Source organism: Sinohyriopsis cumingii, unplaced genomic scaffold, assembly GCF_028554795.1.
Source record: "Sinohyriopsis cumingii isolate HCF-2022 unplaced genomic scaffold, ASM2855479v2 utg000198l, whole genome shotgun sequence".
NCBI lineage: Eukaryota > Metazoa > Mollusca > Bivalvia > Unionida > Unionidae > Sinohyriopsis > Sinohyriopsis cumingii.
Window position 1 is genome coordinate 4053571 of NW_028315875.1, and position 24011 is coordinate 4077581.

The 24011-nt window shown below is 35.2% G+C and overlaps 1 protein-coding gene and 1 pseudogene across 2 annotated transcripts in view; both read left to right on the forward strand.

The window, feature by feature from the left end:
• Window positions 1-7027: 7027 nt before the first annotated feature.
• Window positions 7028-24011, forward strand: part of LOC149774594 (exonuclease 3'-5' domain-containing protein 2-like) — a 62241-nt gene continuing 45257 nt past the window's right edge. Inside the window, exons 1-4 of one of the 2 annotated variants that reach the window (XM_089945080.1) lie at window positions 7028-7176; window positions 8297-8451; window positions 12110-12267; window positions 19084-19206. In XM_089945080.1, the coding sequence (XP_089801206.1) occupies window positions 7134-7176; window positions 8297-8451; window positions 12110-12267; window positions 19084-19206 (479 nt within the window). In that variant the 5' untranslated portion in view covers window positions 7028-7133. The remainder of the gene's footprint in view (window positions 7177-8296; window positions 8452-12109; window positions 12268-19083; window positions 19207-24011) is intronic. The other variant, XM_089945079.1, reaches the window with a different exon arrangement.
• LOC149774595 (uncharacterized) lies at window positions 20010-23988 on the forward strand (annotated as a pseudogene).

The window sequence follows — 24011 nt, forward strand, 5'->3', positions numbered from 1 at the left end:
TGATATAAGGTAAGTGTCTTTGAGTTGTGATTTTAAAATAAGAACGTACACTCACGCACTCATACACAGACACGTACTATAAGGGCAAAATGGGTGAGTTATTTTTTTGAGTTATTGGCAAATTGAAATTGTATTTCTTTTCGAGAAATGTGGGTGGCCCTGAAAAGGGCCTTTTTTCTTTATGGTGCAGGGGTGAGTTTAAGCAATCAATTTTAACTGCCTTAAGCCTTTGCCACGGCCAAGGCCTACTTCTGGACTGCGTAATGATGATAATGATTGGGTTGAAATCACTAAGGGTGGTACGGTAGGCTTAGTCACAGGGTTGACATGTTTGGCTCGGGAAGGTCGTATTCTCTTCGGTCGTGATAAAGAAGTCTGATACATTTGTTTCAGACTTCTTAACTCCGCTAAAATGTCCAACAGTACCGTGACCGTTTGATTTTCACCCTCTTGTTTCTTTGCTGCTACTTCTTCTTGCTGTTGCTGCTGTTGTTTTTTTCTTACCTCTTCTTCTTCTTGTTGCTGTTGCTGTAGGAGAAAAGCCTGTTCCGCTTCCTTTTGTCGTTGTATAAATTTCTCCAATTCTTCTTTTTGTCTCTGTCTAAAATTTTCCACTTGCGGTAATGAAGAAGGTAACGAAGGTTCCGGAACAAATTCTTGCGAGGAGAGAAAATCCACAAAATCCCAATTCACCTCTTCTGAAAGTAAGTCCGAGTTCCCTTGGGCAGTCTCCCCTGCTGGTGCACCCCAATGGATCGTTTTCTGAGTTTCCGTCATGTTGAATCACTGTCGCATAGATTGACTGCACACAAGCGCTAGCGAATCTATATAGACTACGTGACGTCACAGACTGCTCTCTTCGGATTGGATGCGGGCTGACTGAATTCTGTAACGCGTGTTCGGATTGGTGAATGAACTCAATCCGTTTCAATCCTTCCTGTCCCTATAAATAAGCGCCGTTCACTGCATTGATTCACCTATTCTCGGAGCCTCAACATGTGGACAGACGTTGAATCTTCAACCCTTGTGTCAACAATGATGTTCAGGACGGACATGCTCATGTATGTCCGATCCAAGTGGACCGTTGTCCACAGGACCAACAGCAGCCTGTGGATAAGAAGAGTCTATATAGAGAGACAAGGTTGCCTCAAGAGGACTCTGATGTATGGCCCTGCTGTAAGACGAAGTTTGAGGAAAAGAAGATGTCGCAAATGCCCTTTATGTTAAGGGCATATTAACATAAACCAAAGGCCCTTTTCAGGGCCAGCCATATATCTCGAAAAGAGATAGCCTTTGAATTGCCTACCCCTTTTTTTAAAATTTTTAAATTTAAAAAAATCCCATGTTAAATTCCCCTTGTCCGTAAAGTGACCCACGATTTATTCCCATGTTAAATTCCCCTTGTCCGTAAAGTGCCCCACGATTTTTCGCCATGTTAAATTTCCATTGTCCGTAAAGTGCCCCAGGGGTCCCTGTAATGCTAATTCCCATTGTCCGTAAAGTGCCCCCTTTCACTACTAGTGGCCCACGATTTTTCTCCATGTTAATTTTCCATTGAGGCTAGAGTGGCCCAGGGGTCTCTGTAATGCTAATTCCCATTGAGGCTAGGGTGGCCCCATTCACTACTGTTACATGTACATATATTTTGCGTTACGTCTGATAGACACCTTATAAACAAATATTATTAGCATGGTTCACTATTTTCTGTTGTTGATATTAATAAAATTTTAAACGTGCCAGCTTACGAATAACGAGAACACTACTTGTAATATCTCGAATGTTTCTGATAAATTGACAGTGTTATGGCAAATGCAGAAGTATAACGTCTTCACGAAGTATACAATAAATTAAAATCAGTTTGTATCTGTCATGTTTAAGAAAAGAAGTATTTATTCTTGGTTCGGTAGCTAAAATTATTAGTGATGCAAGTTACTTCAGCTGTGTTAAGACTGACGTTAAATCGATGTCAATTTTATTTTTATATCAGACCTCAAAATTATCCGAAATGAAACACTTTTTATAGAGTTCCATTTTCAACATTAAAACGCGAACCGGTTCATTTCTCAACATTGAAAAATGAACCGACTTTATTATGCACAGAAAAATCGAGGTCAGTGCAGATTTACTTTATCGTTTTAAAGATTCAGAATAAAATTGTATTACATAAATAAAAGTAAATGCAATTCATGGTGCCGAGTTGAAACGAAACAGCATAAAACACAGATTTTTGATACAAAAATTGTACGCATGCTGTCAGCACACAGAATAGCGAAGTTAGATATGTTAGAAAAGAAAAGTAAAGGAGACCTTGTTTAGATCATCACTACCAATACTCCACAACCCATTCCAGGTGCTGCAAGCTGCCTGTCGAATTCAAGGTTTTCTGGACTAGGCAGATTGGAAAACTGGTTAATGTAATGCAACGCGAACTTCCCACAATCAATAGAACAAAAAAATTGGCTGGAAAATAAACAAATTGCTAAGCTAGTTAGCAACAAAGTAAGAAAAGACTTCAAAAAGTTTAAGTCTTATTATTTTATGTAATGCACCAATAGCTTTCATTTACACTGTTCTTTATGTAAATTAGTAAAAACGAAGAGAAAAAAGAACGAATGGTGACATTATTCGATTTTTAATTTTTAGAGAATAGAAACAGTTTGCTTACGGTTGCATAATTCTTCCAATGGTCAGACGGTGTCCATTCCAACCTGCGAAAATGCTGACTCTGACACAGTTATGGAGTGTGAAGGTCCTTTGACGTTTGGTGTGTCAGTTTCTTCTGGCATTGATCACATTCAGAGATGTATTATCCTGCGTTCTCAGATGACCTTTTCCAATAATATCTCTCACATATTTTCTACCAGCTTAAAACTGAAAATCTTCATAATCATTCCTCAAACTGAAATTCCACACATTACAGGTATGTGTTGAAAGGAGACGTTATTTAAACAGTATTTCACAACATATATTATTTGCTGTTTTTCTAAACAGATGTAATGTAAATTTTAAGAGTTTTAAAAAAAAAAGCGTGACCCTCCACTTGAAATTTAGTAATGAACATATGGATAAATTCATTTTATATAAAGCGTTTGAGATCGATATATTGATTACAATTCGCCATATGATAGACTTTCGCAAATGACATCATATCAAAAGACCATTTAGAAGCAATTTTGATTTTGAAATCTGTTTGATTCAAATCATTTTTATTTTCAATTTTGCGTTCTTGTCCTCTTGTATTTTACTGCAAACAAAAAATATTCAAAGGGAACTGAATGCTTTTATCTACCATCTCAATCTATCATTTCAGAGCATCTGCCCTAAAGTTGTTTGTTATTTTTATTTGATGCAAAAACCAGTTAAAACAATATTTTAACAACACATATTTAATATAACTAGGCTTTACATAAGATTAAAAATTTTACAACCCCACTCTCCACAGAATAGTTAAATGTAAAGGTGGATCCTCACGCAAAACACACACAAATAGGCCTACACTGCCTTTTCTATAAACTTGTAAACAAAATAAATGATGAATTATAATAAAATAATCATTATGAATGATTTAATGAGGAGCTACAACTGTACAGGCTGACACTAGACGAAAAGAAAAAAAATGAACAAAACGTCTTTTATAAACATATGGCATTAGTCCTCTTTTTTAAAATATTACAGTTCAGCATTGTAGAATAAAGATGGATTAAATTTAATAGTCAAAGTCACTCACTGTCAATTCATTCAAATTGCTTTTGCTTTTTACTTCTCAGTCTTTTCCGTTGGTTCGGCTCTCAAGCAATGCTCTTAGCACCATTTGAAAATGAATGTTCCGTTGGTGTAAATTATTTATGTTATGTCTTTCTTTTTGTTTTTTTCGAATTCTTAAAGAATTTCTGAAAATTTTCTTTGCGTTTCTCCTCAGTTTTGCAACGCCATATTACGCTGTTGGCGCAACATGTTGTGTAAGTTCGGTACAAACAGTTATTGCTTACATCAGGCAGTGCACATCTGAAATCTACGAAGTGGAGGTCAACTGCAAAAAAAATAATATCTGAACCAGCTCAGGAATATGCCGTGGCTTGCAGTCAATTCAATGTTGTTGTTTTTTTTTAAAATTATATTGTTTGTTCATAAGTTATCGTTGAGAATTTTTCTTTTTGGTTCATTTACATGGCGACGCAATTGGTCTTTTACGTGGCTGTCATAATATTTAATGAAGAAAGGGTGGTAACGAAGAATTTGCTTCATTTCTAAGGATCTCAACTCAAAGACGACGGAGCTATTTGCATTAACCAACACATCGTCGCCAAAAATTATATATATATAACTGTTCTCTTCAGATTCCCACTCACGCCAACTTTCCTTTGTAGCTGGAATTTAATGTTTTTCTCATTTGCTTTGTACATTGCACCGGAGATACATTCGGGAAGGATATCGTCATATCTTTGGTCAGGGCAAGTTCTTCATCTTTGGGGTCGTCCATTAATTATGTCAACAAAATGGGGGGGGGGGGGTTGAAGACGTTTGACAATTGTTGACATGGGGAGGGGGGAGTTCAAGATAAATTGACGTCAATAATGTTATTTTTTACAATAAATTTAATAAATCAAAAAATAGGAAATTAGTCGGTGCGTTGGTATGGCACACACTCGCTCGCCCGTCAACAGCCCACCAGTTTAATCCTAAACCGGTTGAGCTCTTGCCAAGGAGGTCATAGTCTCGCATCATCATATTTTGTTTTTATTCAATGTAGATCGTAGACTGTAGACAGATTTTGAAGGGAAGTGTCTGAGCTTGAGGCAGAAAATTTGCTAACTAAGGATCAAGATTGGTGCAAAAACCATGTAAGAACAAGTCAATACTTTTTACAAATTGTAAAATGCCATGATGTAAATTGTTGCCAACCGATTCGAAGCTCGTACTTTGAGATTATCGCCGATAGATTCATTCCACCACCAATTCCAGTCTGCCAAACTAGTGAAGGCCTTAACGCACCAGATGCATCTGAGAGCGACTTGCACAGATTTCCATCTCTTTTCTTCAATCAGTCTTTGAAAGTTGATAACATGCTACCTCGATCGGCAAAGGCATTCAGAATTCTTCCATATGATATATATTGTCCTTCCATTCAGTTGTCGTTACTTGAACGGATCTGCAAAATATGTCACCTCTATGTTGCTTCACAAGTCATGTTGAAGAAGCATGTTCAACAGCACCGACAACGCGATCTTGGGCCTAGGCAATTACCACATGCTCCTCAACCGCAAAGAATTCGGCCAATACGAGTGGCTGCCAAAAGACAGAGAGAGCTGATGGCAATTATTGCTCATGGAGAGATGTTAAGCGCAGAATGGTTAGATGAAGATGATGTTGTCTTGTCGGGTGTATCGGTTCCACAAGAAATTAATGAATCAACCACTATGCCCATTATAACAATTGAGGAACATTTGGCTTCCCCATGGGAAGATGATAGAAGCTAGAATATAAACTCTCGATTTTTTCATGAATTCAAAGTGTTATAGTCAATTTGAAATCTGTTAAACAAGTAAAAAAAATGTATTAAAATTTATTTGTAGACCTTTTAATTTCCATAATTCTATTTTTAGTATAAAAGCCAGCCGTATAAAATATTGTTAGTTTGGGGGGGGGGGGTAAAATTTTATTAGAGGGGTCACTGAAAGTTTGACAGTTGTTGACAAGGGGGGGGGGTAAAAAAATTGCCTAAAAATTGTTAACATAATTAATGGACGTCCCATTTACCAAATGGTATGTGTTTGTGTTGTCTTATTTCAACATATCTGATGTTATTTTCGAATTTGACTACAATGTGGGATTGTAATTTTCTGCATGTCTCATGGCTTGCGTCGTTTTGCAAAAGCACGGAGCAGACAAAAAATGGGATGTTCATTGGTATCATTCATTAAGATACTCTTTTTTGTGTGTTGTATATTGAGATAAAGTCTTCCCAAATTAAAAGCCCGGTCAATTACGATTGTTTGTCCCGTGCTTTAGAAAACATAAAATGGATGTTAATCTGTTTGGTTGTCGGTACAAACGAATGTTTCCCCACACATACCAGTTATCTTTAACATTTCATCTGCAGTATTTTCTTTTGCTATTTTCTCTTACATTCTTCTCGATACGCTTTGTTCCTTATTTATTGGAAGTTCTCTGGTCCATTTATAAACACTGTTTATTGCGATTGTATTTCGCCACATGACAAAATACACTATTCATTTTGCGTCGATTTGGTCTATTCATGTGACTAGCCAGCCAATGGAAATTCACATACTTATTCCAGAAACGTCCAAGCCCCATCAGCCACATAAATTAAGCCATAAACATCATTTAAGTCTTATGATTAACAGTCTTATTAATAATTGTCAACACATACGTAAGCATCTATTTATAGATCCTATGCAATACTAAGCTCTTAAGATACTCAGGTCACGTAAGCAAAATTTAACGAAAGATATTCTGTACTAAAAACAACCATGAATGAAAATTACAAAATCATTATAGCAGGATTTACCAAAAATAACGATACATCACAATATATTTTTAAAGGTGGTTTGCGGTAGGTTTGTCGTGGTTTGTGTTGATTTGTGGTGTTTTTCGGTAAGTACATGGACCGGGGAGATGAGATTGATAAAATTCCCCTCGGACATGCCGCTGCGGAGGAATCGAACATACGCTGGAGGAGCTCTGTTACTCCATAACGCAAGACCTTATCCACTGAACAACCGATTTTTGATTATCCCATGACCAGATACAGGCCTGCCAAAGGTATACCAAATAGAAGACAGTGTTTCATTATTCAACATTTAATAGTGAACCCAGAGAAGCCGATGGAAATTGACCTGGATTGTGTGTCAGTTTTCAACACTGAATTGGCCGTGTTTTCAAAGCGGGTCCCAGCTCAATCTTAAACCGGAACTATGTACTATATCGTCATCCGAATATTAGTCTAACCCATGTCGGGTAGTTTGATCACATAATAAGTACATGAAACAAAGGGAACAACGAAGGTAAATACAAAATACCAGACTAACATGTAACAAGCGCAATCGGTTGTCAACTTCGCCTGAGGAGAATATATAGTTGCCGATATTAAATGTGGTTGTCGCATTGTAATCATGCTAAAGAAAGCATCAGTAGTGATACCTGTAAGCATTGTCGGTGAGTGTTAAACTATGGAACATAGTAGAGGGAGAAAGTTGTCCCCTTATATTGTATAACGATAATGTTTATACTGTCATTATAAGTAAGTTACCTTTATCAGGATTTTTGGAATATATCTTTATTAACTTCTGAAGAAAACAAAAGAGATTTTCTTTTTGAGGTGCAATTTAAACTCCATACACCCCCAATCGGATCTGTGAAGATTTATTCTTTTATGTAACTTTTCAGTTTCTCTGACATACTGAAGGCTACAGATCTTACGTATGATGAGATAAATTTACATTCTGTTTTATATATTTAGTATGGACCATGTATGTTCAGATTTTTGCTAGTCACTGTGCTAGAAAATGTGTTTGTCTCTATCATTTGTTGACAGGTTTAGCACCTTTTATTGCCACAGGGGCCAGAATTACCAGGATAGTCATGATAAGTGATTGGCATTAACTTTGCCATAACTAGGACGTCTTTGAAGGATTTTTGGTCTCTGGTAGGCTGCTACTGGTTCAGGAGGATTAACTTTAGTGTCTCACATGATTCCACAATGGGCCAGTGTTTCCGGATGATTTACCTACATTTGGGTTGTCTAGATTGTCGGTCAGGATAAATGGTATCCGATCAACCTTTTACTTCTCTCTGTATCTTAGTAGGTCAATCAATTTGTTTATTTAGCTGTTTGGGTTGCCTCTACTATCAGGTCTTTGTTGTATCTCGGTTAATCAAATGTTCAGATAACTCTTCAGATCTTTCTTGGAATGTTTCTGTGTATCCTCGATGTGTGGGTATATGGGATGTTCTGAATGCACTGTTTTGGACGACAGATGGTTGGGAAAAGATGCTGGTGCTTATCAGTTGGTTTTGAGTACATGTCTGGGAAGTTTGTTTTCTGCTGGTCTGGTTGTTGTGTCCGGGAAAATATAGTTTGAGTTGGAGACTTCTAATGTGAATTTTTGAACCAGAAATTTGTCATCACATGTTCCTTTTAACTTGTAGTTACCCTGCATACAAAATGGTATAATATTAACCATTTCCTGGGTTATGGTGTATATTGTATATAATTATCTCCTTGACAGTCTTGATAGATCACATGACATAAAGCATAGTGTGTTCTTCTTTACAGCTGTTGCAGTATATGTAGTGTGGAAAATACTTCAATCTTGGAAGCATAAAGTCTGTATAAGAAGAAAGGGGCCCCAGAGAATTGTAATCATCAACTCAAATGAGGACTGGGAGAGAATATATCCTGACCTTCAACAGGAATGTCAGACGATTAAGGTGGTCCCTGTTAATTACAAAATTACCATATATGTACACCACTCCCTTGTTAAGTCATGCCCTGATAACTCGCGAACCCACTTTTAACACAGGGTCATTTGTGGATCACATTTTTTTAAAACTAGAAAGTACCAGTAATTTTAATCCTATTCGTTAATGTGAAGAAAATCATGATCAAAATTGGTAAATGAAAGCTTGAAATATTGCTTGTTTTATCATCAAAAATAGTTGAATGGTTAATATGACCTTTAAATTTGAATCAACATTATGAAATTATCAATTTTTAATAAGAAGTCATGTATTTTGTTAAAATTTCTTTCCAAACTACATCTTGGTATACCGTAAATAACAGTATGCAACAAAGTTTTGATCAATGAAAATGGCACTAATGCCTACTTGAGGCAGCACAATAATAAATAAATACCAATGACATTTTTTTAATCAAATGAAATGCATGTTTTATTATATCTTTTAGTTCAGTTTAAGTTTAATGATCATAAATGCAATGTGCAATGTTTTATTCAAATGTGAAATATGTCAATCTACCATAACAGCTATGACAGCAAACGTTTCTTTGTTAACCTAAGTGCTGACAATGTTTTGATACCTGATTTGCATAAGTATTTGTTGCAATTAAATTGGTATTTGTTGTATTATTGCACTGAGTTAAAAACTAACCTTGTATTAACACATTAATTAGTCTTTCTATCAAATAAAGTGGTGGAATAAATGAAAAACTGAGTGACAGGTCATCAAACACTGTTACAATCTTTTTGTTTGTTAACATAATACAATTAAACTATCTTAAATTTGCATACTCATTCACAACTGTTATCAAAGATAGCAAGACAACCAAATGAAATGAATACTTGATGACATAACATTCTATTTTACAGATACATTTTATTAATGAGAAGCTAGTTTCAAAGTTTGTAGTTAATTTGTAATTATTGAATTGGCATTCTGAGATTTCCTCAAGGATGAGAAGTTTCACTATAACTTGCAATGACATTGTTGCATCAAATCAATACATTAATAAAAAAATATGACTTTCGATGATGACAGCTGATTTATGATCTAAGTGTTCGTTTCTTTTGTTTCTTTTTATATAAAAAAAGGAATCTTGTTTGACTGTGAATTTGAATCAGTAAGTAGTCTGGTTCACTGATTAGTATGCTCCTTGTGTTACCTTCTACTATCATAGAGAGCAAAGCAGGGAGCAAATGGATCAGGGAACCAGACTACTCAACAACAACACAAAGCAGTGATGTGATACATAATATTTTTGCATATACATGACTGTTCTTGATGCTAGTTGGAATGTTAACAATCTCTGAGTGGTTGGGCATCTTGAAAATAAAGATCATTTTTACATAAAAACAAATAACTTGGTTAGAAAAAGTAATTTATTGACAATTATTCCCAATGCGACTTTAAAATGAATATTCAGACATTAAACAGGATCCGTTTGCTTCCCCCCTCCATTGCGGTTTTTACTACATTCAGCGAAGATGACATAATTTCATATTGTTATGGAGGTTCCTCGATAACTCACACTCTCACTTATAGTGTGTTTGATGTTTTTGGACCCCACTGTGTGTGAGTTATCGAGGGAGAGTGTATATGCATGCATATATGTTGGGTCCAACTTCAAACAACATAGACCCTGATTTGCCATCACATAATGTGCCAGTAGAGCAGAGGTCTCTATTGTTTGTTCTACTGATTACTTTTTACAATCTGCAGCTACTGAGATATACCAGTAAATTATGCAACAGTAGATCAGGGTCTGTATATTCTGCAGTTCCAATCAAGTTGTAAGCGACTATATAGTGTATAGAACATGCAATTTCACAACTTTAGCAAAATTTACATTTTCAGAGATATTATTTGTGGTACCATAGCCCTGTAGTATGCATGCATATTCTCAAGTAAACATTCAGTAGTAATATGGTCCTGTGGAATACATCATATTCTAAAGTAAGCATTCAATAGTAATATGGTCATGTGGAATACAGCATATTCTAAAGTAAGCATTTAATAGTAATATGGTCCTGTGGAATACAGCATATTCTCAAGTAAGTATTCAATAGTAATATGGTCCTGTGGAATACAGTATATTCTCAAGTAAGTATTCAGTAGTAATATGGTCCTGTGGAATACAGTATATTCTCAAGTAAGTATTCAATAGTAATATGGTCCTGTGGAATACAGTATATTCTCAAGTAAGTATTCAATAGTAATATGGTCCTGTGGAATACAGTATATTCTCAAGTAAGTATTCAATAGTAATATGTTCCTGTGGAATACAGTATATTCTCAAGTAAGTATTCAATAGTAATATGGTCCTGTGGAATACAGTATATTCTCAAGTAAGCATTCAATAGTAATATGGTCCTGTGGAATACAGTATATTCTCATGTAAGTATTCAATAGTAATATGGTCCTGTGGAATACAGTATATTCTCAAGTAAGCATTCAATAGTAATATGGTCCTGTGGAATACAGTATATTCTCAAGTAAGCATTCAATAGTAATATGGTCATGTGGAATACAGTATATTCTCAAGTAAATATTCAGTAGTAATATGGTCCTGTGGAATACAGTATATTCTGAAGTAAGCATTCAGTAGCAAAATTGCCCTATAACATACATATCTGTATTCTCAAGTAGGCAATCAGATTATGATTTTTTTTTATTGGAGTATGCAGGATTGTCACTATCAGCAGTATTGTTGTGTCAATATTTGCAACAATGTAATGATTATAAAATAAGGCTATATTATACTTCACATTAGAAATTTAAAGAAGATTATGAAAAAATACACTTGCTGAAAATTTCATTATTGTGCATAACAACCTTAGCGTTAAAAAATATTCCCATTTTAATACAGAAGAACACAGAAACCTTTAAAAATTTCTCATTACCAGAATGCATTTGCAATTTTATGTTTAGTGTCTGTCATTTTGTGAAATACGTAAGGATGGACTGAAATTATGATAAAAATTTACATGTTTACCTACAAATATGAGAGTTCTTTGTGTTATTGATTAGTGTATTGATGTCAAAAAAAGATTTAAAAATTTGAAAAATTTCACTACAGTTTGAATCCTTTTTAATTCTACTGTAGACCACATTGGTTTCTTCTTAGTTGGATTTCATATATAAATATTGCCAAAAGAAGGCTGATTATTTCATATTCATTTGATTATAAGTCAATTCCATCTAGCAACTGTACGTTCTCACTTAAAAGTTGGCATCAACTGCAAACAACTTAGACCCTGATCTGCCATCATATAATGTGCTTGCAGATCAGGGTTTGTGCAGTTTGCATTTGGACTTGTAAGCAAGTATGGAGTAGAATGTATCATAACATGCATCATGTGACAGCATGGTATTGATCAATTTAACATCATAATGAAATGCAAGTCTGTGCTTGTAAGGCATAAACATAATATTACTCATTAATTGGAAATAAAATTAATGCAAATTATGGCATAGTACAACATACCTCTCACAGCCATATATCATGCTATATTATGTTTGTGAAATCTCTTAGGAAATTTGGTATCTACCGGGTATTGATCACTAGCTTTAGATCTACTTATTGAGAATGTAAGACAATTATTAATTTCTAAATTCTTCAAATTTTTTCCAGGTTGTTGGGTTTGATTGTGAGTGGGTCTTCAGTGAACATCGTCACCCTGTAGCACTGGTACAGATTGCAACACACAGTGGACTATGTCTGCTGATCAGGGTGCACAGATTTCACAAGCAGTTTCCTATGTCATTCAAGAAGTTCCTAGCAGAAAAGAAGTAAGATAAGTTACTCAGTATTCCATTAGAAAGATCAGATTTCTTTCAAAATAAGCTTCTGATCAACCATGTTACTCTATGTCGGATTATTGTTTTTTTTGCTGTTGCAGATTTGTATGTTTAAAAAGATAGTCATAAAGTAAACTCAAATTTGAACCATGAATTTGCAATTGTGCATTTATTCCTTATTGGAGTAAAGCATATTTAATGTCATCAGTTCCATTCCTGCAAAGGTTGGTTATTATAGTAACATATTCTGTCAGTGTTTACTTTAAAATAGGTTGTATATTTTTACTTTGCATTTTTCCTGGCCTTGATAACAAATACAATTTTACAACAGTAGAATCAAATAACTTGATACAGTGGAAAGTTACCTTTTTTACCATAATATTTGCACTGCAAGGCTACATTGTTTACATGCGAACAGTTTAGTTTACTGCTTGTAAACATTTACAGAATGGGTAACGTTGTAAACAAATGGGTTTTTGGCTGTCAGTGATTCAGGAACCATCCTTTCATAATTTCCACATCTTTCCTTTTGCAGAATTTTTAGAGTAGTTCTTTTATTAAAGTATTGATAATTTTGACGTCAAGTGCTTAGTTCAGAAAAAACTGACAAAGAATTGCTTGTATTGCACATTATACATTGTACTGATGTACTGATAATGCTTTTACAGATTTCTTTAAACTTTGTATGACTCTGCAGACTTAAACCAAGTAACAGAAAACTTAGAGTGAAACCCACAAGTTTTATACAATTCAACAAATAATTTATTTCCCCAGATTATGAATATCATTTGTCAGGTTGACCATTAACTTGATTTTGAACTAAGGTCAGTTACAGAATACAGATATGCATAAAAATGAAGAAAAGCCAACAAACAGCATAAATTGAATATATATATACTACAGTATTTACATTTGAACAACATGTTTGTTAACAGAACCTTTGATGACTGACATTTATTTTAAAGAAACGGTGTTTGTTAGTAGTTAGTTGAGAAGAATAAATGTGAAGGCAATAAAGATTAGCAGGGACAATTGGGTAGATAAGATACAAATTAGCAGGACTGGGCATTATGTTGATTGAGAGGGATAATTGGGTAGTTTGAAAACTAATGAGCAGCAATGGTCATTTTGTTGGTTGGGAGGGATAATTCAGTAGATGGAAGACATCAGCAGGACTGGGTTGCAAATTGTTTGACAGGGATTATTGGGTAGATAAAAGACATATTAGCAGGACTGGACTATATGCAGGTTGATGGGCATAATTGGGTGGATAGAAAACAGATCAGCAGGACTGGACTGTATCCAGGTTGATGGAGATAATTGAGTAGATAGAAAACAGATCAGCAGGACTGGACTATATGCAGGTTGATGGTGATAATTGGGTAGATAGAAAACAGATCAGCAGGACTGGACTATATGCAGGTTGATGGTGATAATTGGGTAGATAGAAAACAGATCAGCAGGACTGGACTATATGCAGGTTGATGGGGATAATTGGGTAGATAGAAAACAGATCAGCAGGACTGGACTATATGCAGGTTGATGGGGATAATTGGGTAGATAGAAAACAGATCAGCAGGACTGGACTATATGCAGGTTGATGGGGATAATTGGGTAGATAGAAAACAGATCAGCAGGACTGGACTATATGCAGGTTGATGGGGATAATTGGGTAGATAGAAAACAGATCAGCAGGACTGGGCTGTATATTGATTGAGAGTGAGAATTGGGTAGATAGAAGATAGATTTGCAGGACTTGGATGTATGTTGCGTGAAGATGATTGTTGGGTAGATAGAAAATATATTCTCAGGACTGGGCTGCATGTTGGTTGTGGGGGATAAATGTGTAGATGACTAACAATCCTTTAGGACAAATACCCCAAATTGTAAATACTTCATTTTCACATCAAATTTGTTATGGATCATTGATCTGGTATCCCATTTTCTATAAAATAACAGAAGATAACTGTTTCGTTTCCAAATATTGCTTGTCAGAGCATTGCTGCAAGTAACTTATAACTTTTGATCTGGACAGACAAATTAGATATTTTACTGACAATTTCTTTTATTAAGTGGAAAATAATGTACATAAATCTGTTACAACTACATAATGAATAAAAGCAGCATCAGCATCATCAACTGTATGGTTTAGATGTACATAAAATGTGACCATTTATCATGTATTAGTAAACCATCAAGTAACAACTTAATACATTAGGAATTTGCAAATATTCTCATGTGAAACATTTTCTTTGCAATTTTTAAGATGTTAGTGACCATTGCAATTAGCGCAAAACAACAGAAGATACATCATTGTTTCATGAGGCATTAAATTGGTATTAAAACTTTATTTGGGTAGAAAATTTAATTCGTGTAACAAGGACAGAAAAGCAAAATTTCATTTCTCCATTTTTAAATGTAAAATATTTGGGAGCCAGCAATGGACAGGTTTGGTGCTGCAAAACGACCAAATGTCAATATTTAAGGCTACTTTCACTCATGTCAGTAGGATAATTTGGACTTTCCCTTACATTTATTAACGTTACATCTGTTTATGCAAAATAATGTAACATGGACGAACACTTCTGGCCCTTTAAATCTTGCGTGGGTATGGTTTTGATGTCAGTTATAAACAACCATCTCGAGACCGCTGAATAAATACTGGTGTTTCCTCGCTGAATTACCAGTATTTTCCATTTTAATGGTCATTATTTATTTGTAATTAAAGATAAACAATTTATGTTAATTCTATTTAAAGAATTCCCTTATTTTGTCACATCTTTATGGGCATCTTTAGCAAACATCCTGATCAACTCTGATTGGTTACATGATAGTTTTTGAGAAAAGGATAGCAGTGTGCCATGTTCAAATTGAATGTCGTGTGCAGCTGTTTGGCTTTTTGGTGAAAATAAAACCAAAAATTTTATTCACATAATGTTGCAAGTGGACAGACAAAGTGGTTTGTCTATAAATTCATAAATTTGTCAAATATTGAATATAAAACAGTATGTAAGTTTTCTTTATTCAAATGGCAGTATAAAAGAACCCTACAATTCACATCTTACTATTTAATTTACTAAAGGAATTATGACAGGGCAAGTCGTTGAACATCATGTAACCAATTGGACACGTGCATCACACGCAACAATCAGGTGAATTGTAACATTAATTTTCAAACGAGCAAGACAACTTTTACAGGTTAGAAATCAGAATACACAAGTTGTGTACCAAATATCCTTAGTTTTATGTACTTGCATTGATACAAACGCTTTGTTAATTTTTTTTTATTTAGACAAGTAATGTCCCATTTCGATCTGTCTGGAATGTAATGTTTTCAGAAATGACAGAAGAAATTAATAATTAACAGACACATATTTAAGTCAAATTTGTCTTCATTATTACAGTAGCACATGAACATATATAATAAGTAATACATGTAGGTATGGCCAATCAGAGACTGAAATGCTTTACACAGCCTCTTTTCTACAAACACTAGCATCTGATGGTAGACTGCACACAGCCTCTTTTCTACAAACACTAGCATCTGACAGTAGACTGCACACAGCCTCTTTTCTACAAACACTAGCATCTGACAGTAGACTGCACACAGCCTCTTTTCTACTAACACTAGCATCTGACGGTAGACTGCACACAGCCTCTTTTCTACAAACACTAGCATCTGACAGTAGACTGCACACAGCCTTTTTTCAACAAACACTAACATCTGACGGTATACTGCACACAGCCTCTTTTCAACAAACACTAGCATCTGACGGTAGACTGCACACAGCCTCTTTTCAACAAACACTAGCATCTGTCGGTAGACTGCACACAGCCTCTTTTCAACAAACACTAGCATCTGACGGTAGACTGCACACAGCCTCTTTTCAACAAACACTAGCATCTGTCGGTAGACTGCACACAGCCTCTTTTCAACAAACACTAGCATCTGACGGTAGACTGCACACAGCCTCTTTTCAACAAACACTAGCATCTGACGGTAGACTGCACACAGCCTCTTTTCAACAAACACTAGCATCTGACGGTAGACTACACACAGAGCTAGATAGAAGAAAGATTAGCAGGACTGTGCTGTAAACTGGTTGAAGGCAAAGATGAGCAGATAGAAGACAAATTAGTAATACTCGGCTGCATGTTAGTTGAGGGGGAGGATAACTGAGTGGACAGAAGACAGATTAGTAGGAATGGTCTACATAGGAGGGATAAATTGTATAGATAGTATAATGGCTATGGTCTTAAACTTAGTAGCTAAATAACAGAAAAGAACGAAAACCAACAAGTTTTATACAATTCAATATACAGTTTATTTTCATGGAATACAAAGTGAAAATTTTAAAAGGAACTTATAGTAATGTGAGCTAAATCGCAAAAAGAGTCCAAAAAGTTCTACCACCAGTCCTATCGAATAAAGGTTTAATTAAATTCCAGTGGTATTCAACATAAGATTCAGTGCTGAAGGTTTTGATGTGCCTGTAGTGGCCTGTGATGTGAAAATGTCACAACACTTGTATGATAAATCACAATAATATAATCCATTGCTGTCCTAGTTTGAATTCACTATAATACCCAGTTAATGTTTCTGTCCAAGAATATTATTTAAGAGCATTTTGCATTTCCAGTGAAATAAATAATTTCACCCAAATCAAATACTGAACACAACAAATACAAATGATTCTGCAAGATCTGGCAGCAAGAACGAATAATTTCTAGATAAACAAGATTATAAAGCCCTCTACTTGACCTAGGTAACAATTAGCATTTTCTGGAAATACTATGACTTAATAGAAGTTTACCTTTCTAGAAAAGCCTGTTATTAAAATTATAATAAAGAATGTGGTAAACATTACGTAGATGAGGTATTTTTATAGGGAAATTCTGATAACCATGGCGCAGACCCTAATAAATATGTTTACTTCTACTGATAATGATCCTAATATTAAACCCACACTCCTTTAAAAATATTAGATATGTATTATTTGTTTACCAAAGTAAGAATTACTTATCATGTAGAAAATCAGCTTGATTTTGGACAAGGTCAAGTCAAGATCCAATTATAACTTATAGTCATGGAGAAAAACTAACAAATATGAATTAAATATGCATAACAATAGAATATACTTTAGCAGGACTAGACTGTATGTTGGTTGAGAGTGAAAATTGGGTAGATGACACATTAACAGGGACTCAGACTGTGTTGGATGTTGGATGCGAGGGAAAATTGGGTAGATAGAAAACAGGTGAGTGGGACTAAGCTGGATGTTGATTGAGGAGCATTATTGGTTAGGTAGAATACATATTGGGGCTGTTATGTTGGTTGATAGCAGACAGAAATCATTTGTACTTTATCAGAATTTATGGGCATGACCTCATGTGAGCAGTGTACATGTAGCATATGTACCAGATCATGAATACATTCAAGATGACAAGCCCATCCACTCCTATTTTTATACAACTATGCAAATACCTCCCCCTCATTATGACAAGTTGTTTAGTCTGATCATGGTAGAAATATGGTAGTTCTTGCACATAAGTAATACTTGTCATATTCCCAGACAGTGTTGGAGAATTTTGGGACCCAGAAGATATGTTTTTAATTCCCAGGAGGTCTGGGGATGGGGCAGCAAGCATGACGGGAAAAAAAAAATATCATCCGATTGAGAATAAGGTATCTTTAAATAAATGCCTTTAGAAAGTTACAGGAAATTTAAAGACAATAACATGTTTTCTTCGAGGCATTTAATACACTTCTGAATAATAAATATAGGGATAGGTTATAGGTAATGATGTTTTTGCATTTGCATTGCCTTGAGAGAGCGTCAAGCATGCTGGTTGGTGTTGTATGGCTATGTTGAAAGATGTCATATATTCCAGAGTGACTAATATGGTGTTTGCAGTGTGTGCAAAAAGTCCATAATGCACACCCTTTTACTGCATTTCACAAAGTCAAACTCTAATCAGGAGTTATGAAATTTAGTTTTGCTGGGATTTGCTTTCTTTGCATATGGGTCATCCTTTTCTGATTTACAGTTGCATTTCAACATTTTACTTTAAAAGGTGAATCACACTTTGACACTTCTCAGTTCTGAAATAAATGTGTTTTGCATTTTATATATGAAGTAAAATTCAACCCCAAAGAAATGCTGCTGCTGATCATGAACTTGCCAGTCTTTACTAAAGATGACTTAAACATTCTCTTTCAAGGCAATGACGTGTAATAACTTTTCTTCCTCAAACACATATTTTTTATAACTGTAACTTAAAACGAATTGGGCTATTTATTCCAGTTAGTGTGCTGTGCACACTAGCCTAATATGCAGTCCCTTAGGTTTTAAATTGCTTTTATGATAATCAACTGTATAAACTGCCCTGAGGATAGTTTTACATGGGCTCAAAGCATGATTTTTTTGTGCTGTTTTTATAGACTTCATGCTAGAGACATAATATATTAGTGGTCATGAAATATTTCTTCCTGTCTTTTTCTTTCTCATTTTTAATCTAAGATTAATGACAATTGTGTTTTTATATATTAAGGACAAAAATACTGGTTGTCGGTGGGTATCAAAACGAGAAATGTTTGTGTATGAAAATGGTCAGTGTGGACCCAGATCAACCTGCACAGCTGTACATTGCTCAAGAAAATATAATAGTAATAAAAAAATATCCTTTTTATTTGATATAATATCTTTTGTTTGTAAAATAGCTGGTGTTGGTAAAATAACTCATCTAGAATTGGTGTTTTTCTGTTACTCAGACTAGTAACATTTAATAAAAATTCTTTTTATCTAGTATTTTAAAGGTTGGCGTGTCAACCAAAGATGATGCTAAGAAATTATACCAAGACTACAGATTACCTGTGAATGGATGTGTTGATCTCAGATTTGTGCTGGGACGTGTCAGAGGAATTCAGTGGTAATTGAAAAATTTGTATTTTAAATATTTATTAGCTTGTTTCATAATGCATGAAAGTGTATTATATTGATCAGCAAGATCAAAATGGCAAATGGCAACAAACAGTACAGGTTAAGACTTCTTGTGCCCATTATTTATGAAAATAGCAGTCTACATAACTGTCCTTAACAGATATTTTAACTGCATGACCTTGACACTGCTGATTTAGCACGATGTTTCATGGTAAAATTATACACTTGGACTTCAATGTTGTAAAGTAAAAGAAATTATTTACTTGGATTTCTGCAATATTAGGCTATGATGCAATCTTCATTATAATGCAAATTTTTGCTTATAGTGGTAAAGTAACAATTGATTAAAAAGTACAGAGTGACAGAAACAAATATTAAATTTGGCATACAGACAGACAAACAGAGGAAGTTATTTAAGTGTGAGATCACAATCTGATTAAAATCAGATCTCCACTATCCTATGTGAAGATCTGACATTGACCACATAGGGGTCATGTTCTGGTGACCTATGTTATTACCATAATCACTACTTTTATCAGCCAATCACTTGAAGTGTTATATTTTTGTGGTTGGGAGATGGCTGAAGAGCATCAATATGTGCTGAATGGCTGGGATGACTTTAAGATTTCCAAAAGCTGCATTTCCATTGGCTAATTCAAAGGTCACCAGAACATGACCCTTAAGTGCTTACAGTCAAATCTTTATTAAGTCGGTGGAGATCTGATTTTAGTCAGATTGGAGTGAGATCAAGAATAGCATTTGGCTGATACTTTACTGGAATTCAATGTTTTTTCTAAGAGAAATTAGAAAGTTGTAGATATATTAGGCCACAGGACAGAACAAATCATTTTGTCTATAGACAGAGGAATTGCAGTTAATCTTAATGTTTTCTTTCTTCCACAATATAGAGTATCTTGCACATTTGAACTTTAACTTTAAATTTTAACTTTGTAATTGGTAATCCAATTGCCAATCCTGATAAAGGAACTTTAGCAATGAACAAAAAGACGAAATATAAACAAAAATTAAAGAAGAGATTTATTTCATGATCAGCATGCTGCAGAAAGAACAAGTGTTGAAAGGTGCATAAATCTTGTTTAGTTTGAAAAAGCATCCATTTATGATTTTGTCCCTCCTCCTACTACTGTTACTATTCCTGCTCCTACTACTCCCACTTCTGCTCTTACTACTTCTACTGCTACTCTTCCACTTCTACTACTAATACTCCTACTACTCCCACTTCTACTGCTAATACTACTACTAATACTCCTACTACTACTAATACTACTACTAATACTCCTACTACTACTAATACTATTACTAATACTCCTACTACTCCCACTTCTACTGCTAATACTACTACCAGGGATGGTCCTGGCTTTTAAAAAGCTGTCGCCAAAAAAATCGCCAACCTCAATATTTTGTCGCCAATTTTCAAAAAGTGTCGCCAAAAAAAGTAGTGTACATTTTTCCAAGTGTCAATATAGTCTATTAATGTAACAGGTAATGAAAATTACAAAAGATGGATTAGTTAATACTTTAATTACAAGAAGAATTAACAAAATGTTACAAAGTGTTACATGAAGATCCGTCGCGATTTTAGGGCTGCCCACTTGTTGAATGCAGTCTCAAAGTCTAATTTTTCACATCTGTACATGCTGATTCTCATTAAATTCTCGAGAGATGAGATGCAGAGCTTATTTCTGATGTCAGTTTTTATGAAGTTCATCTTACTGAATCCACGTTCACAGTGTACAGTGCTGACAGGTGACACCAGTAGTCTCTCAGCAGCCCCCCCCCCCTTTTATGGCTAGCTTCACAAAGCTTGTAGCGAATTGCTTCCTACATCCCAAGAATGATCACTGAATGCTGTATAAATTTTCTCGAGAAGAAAAATAGGATCTCCATTCCCACGAATGAAACTTACACGAGTCAACGCCTGGCAATATTGGACCGTATATATAAGCATAAATTCACACCCAACTTCGGGATTCTTTCACTCCTGTATTTTGAGAAATAAATAATTATTATTAATTATGCAAAACTGCTTTTTTTTTTTTTGCTATTTCTTGTTGCGGAGTTTAAGTCTCTGCAGCCGTAACACAGGACTGATGGCAAAAGGAAAAGATCAATGAGTAAAATGCTGCACTGGCGACAGATGTAATTGTGATTTAGATTGTTTCCATTTGCTTTGTATTTATACACAGTTGTCGGTACTTCAGAGCTTATCAGTTTTCTATGAAGGTTCAGCAAAACTATTGTATTGGTATATGTATAAAAAAAACAGAAGGATTAGCCATACAATTAATTGTATCTGTTCTATTCGCGTCTTCAGAAGTCGGTCAGTTGTAGGTATAGTGCGGTAGCATGATTTACTGTATCGCAGCATACAGTATTCAGCCCAGATGTCAGCATAAGCAGATTATGATGTAACAATGTACTGTAAAGATGGGGTTGTCAATAAGAACAAAGGATTGTTTGTGTAACAGATTGATACCAATGCATTGCTTAGTCAAGTTTGTGGCTTCCTTTCGTTCTGCCTTTTAATTTATCCAGTCCAAATCCATGATTGTATGTACAAATTAAATAACCAAAACGTATGTCGCCAAAAAAATCGCCAGATGGGATATTTTTGTCGCCAAGAAGGAAAAAAAATCGCAATTTGCAACATTGGCGAAGCCCAGGACGATCCCTGCCTACTAATACTCCTACTACTACTAATACTCCTACTACTATTAATACTACTACTCATACTCCTACTACTACTAATACTATTACTAATACTCCTAGTACTCCCACTTCTACTGCTACTCCTCCTACTGCAAACACTTCTTTTCCTACTACTTCTACTATTCCCACTTCAACTCTTACTACTTGTACTTCTACTATTCCCACTTCAACTCTTACTACTTGTACTTCTACTATTCCCACTTCAACTCTTACTACTTGTACTTCTACTATTCCCACTTCAACTCTTACTACTTAAACTGCTACTACTTCCACTCCTACTCTTACTACTTGTACTACTCCAACTACTCCCACTTCTACCCCTACTACCTCTACTGCTATTACTCCTACTTCTGCTCTTACTAATTATACTCTTAATATTCCCATTTTTACTTTTAATACTTCTAATCCTATTACTCCCAATTCTGTTCTTACTACTACTGCTACTTCTACTACTCCTATTACCTTTACTGCTATAACTCCTACTTCTCCAACTTTTACTCTTTCTACTTGTCCTATTCCCACCTCTACTCTTACTACTTCTTCTTGTCCTATTCCCACTTCTACTCTTACTACTTCTACTCGTCCTATTCCCACTTCTACTCTTACTACTTCTACTCATCCTATTCCCACTTTCACTCTTACTAATTCTACTCATCCTATTTCCACTTCTACTCTTACTACTTCTACTTGTACTATTCCCACGTCTACTATTCCCACTTCTACTCTTACTACTTCTTCTCATCCTATTCCCACTTTCACTCTTACTAATTCTACTCATCCTATTTCCACTTCTACTTTTACTACTTCTACTTGTACTATTCCCACGTCTACTATTCCCACTTCTACTCTTACTACTTCTACTTGTACTATTCCCACTTCTACTCTTACTACTTCTACTTGTACTATTCCCACTTCTGCAGCAAATGAAAATACAAATATACAACCTTACACAGTACAAGGACAAAGGTGAATGATTCACAGTAATGTCACACGATCAAAAAGTGAAAAATGATATATTTTACTCAAATAGTATAATGATGAAAACAAAGGAACATATATCAAACAAAAATCTTTACAATCCCAAAACACTGGGTATTACAGACCCCTAAATTAGTCCACGGCTAGAGGATTACATGTATGGTGTTACATACTCCATCACCAGCACACCACTTGGCTACCAGTCACACTGGTCAATCAAGCAGGATTCCAGGTAGTCACCAACACCATTCAGTTCCTTGGTCAATCAAGCAATCAGCGCCCACCAATTGGTCAGCAATGCCCCATCACCTGCTACTCAGCCAGCAACACAGTTCACTGAGCTCTATGGCTGCTATGGTTCAGGTTTATAGTTGCTATGTCGACTTCTGTGGTTAGTATGGTTCAGGTTTATAGTTGCTATGTCAACTTCTGTGGTTAGCTCTATAGTTGGTACCATCTCGACTCCAATCAGCTGAAAATACACCTAACACTGTGTACTATGCATGACAAAGGCATATACAATAAAACGTAATGACGTTATATATGGTAAGCTATACAGATTACATCATCGTTCCGTAATGTGAAGATTTAGTCTTCCAGTGATGCATTTATTCACAGACGATATAGCCATACATTGTCTGTGTGCTAGAAGTATTTGGTTTTTCCCATTGAAAGCGCTTCGCACATGGGGCATAGAATGAACTGAACTCACTGCTTCGAAATATTGTTCAATATACATAAATCACCCATGGGTGTTTTTGTACACATAAAATGAAACCTGAATACATGTATTTAATAAATAAAGGGATTTATACAATTCCATGACACTACTCATACTGTTCCCACTTCTACTCATACTACTTCTACTCCTAATATTCCCATTTCTACGCTTTCTACTTGTATTATTCCCACTTTTACTCTTACTGCTTCTACTTGTACTGTACCCACTTCTACTCTTACCACTTCTACTCTTACTACTTCTACTTCAACTTTTCCCACTTCTGCTCCTACTACTTCTACTCCTACTATTCCCACTTCTATTCTTACTACTTCTACTTGTACTATTCCCACTTCTATTCTTACTAC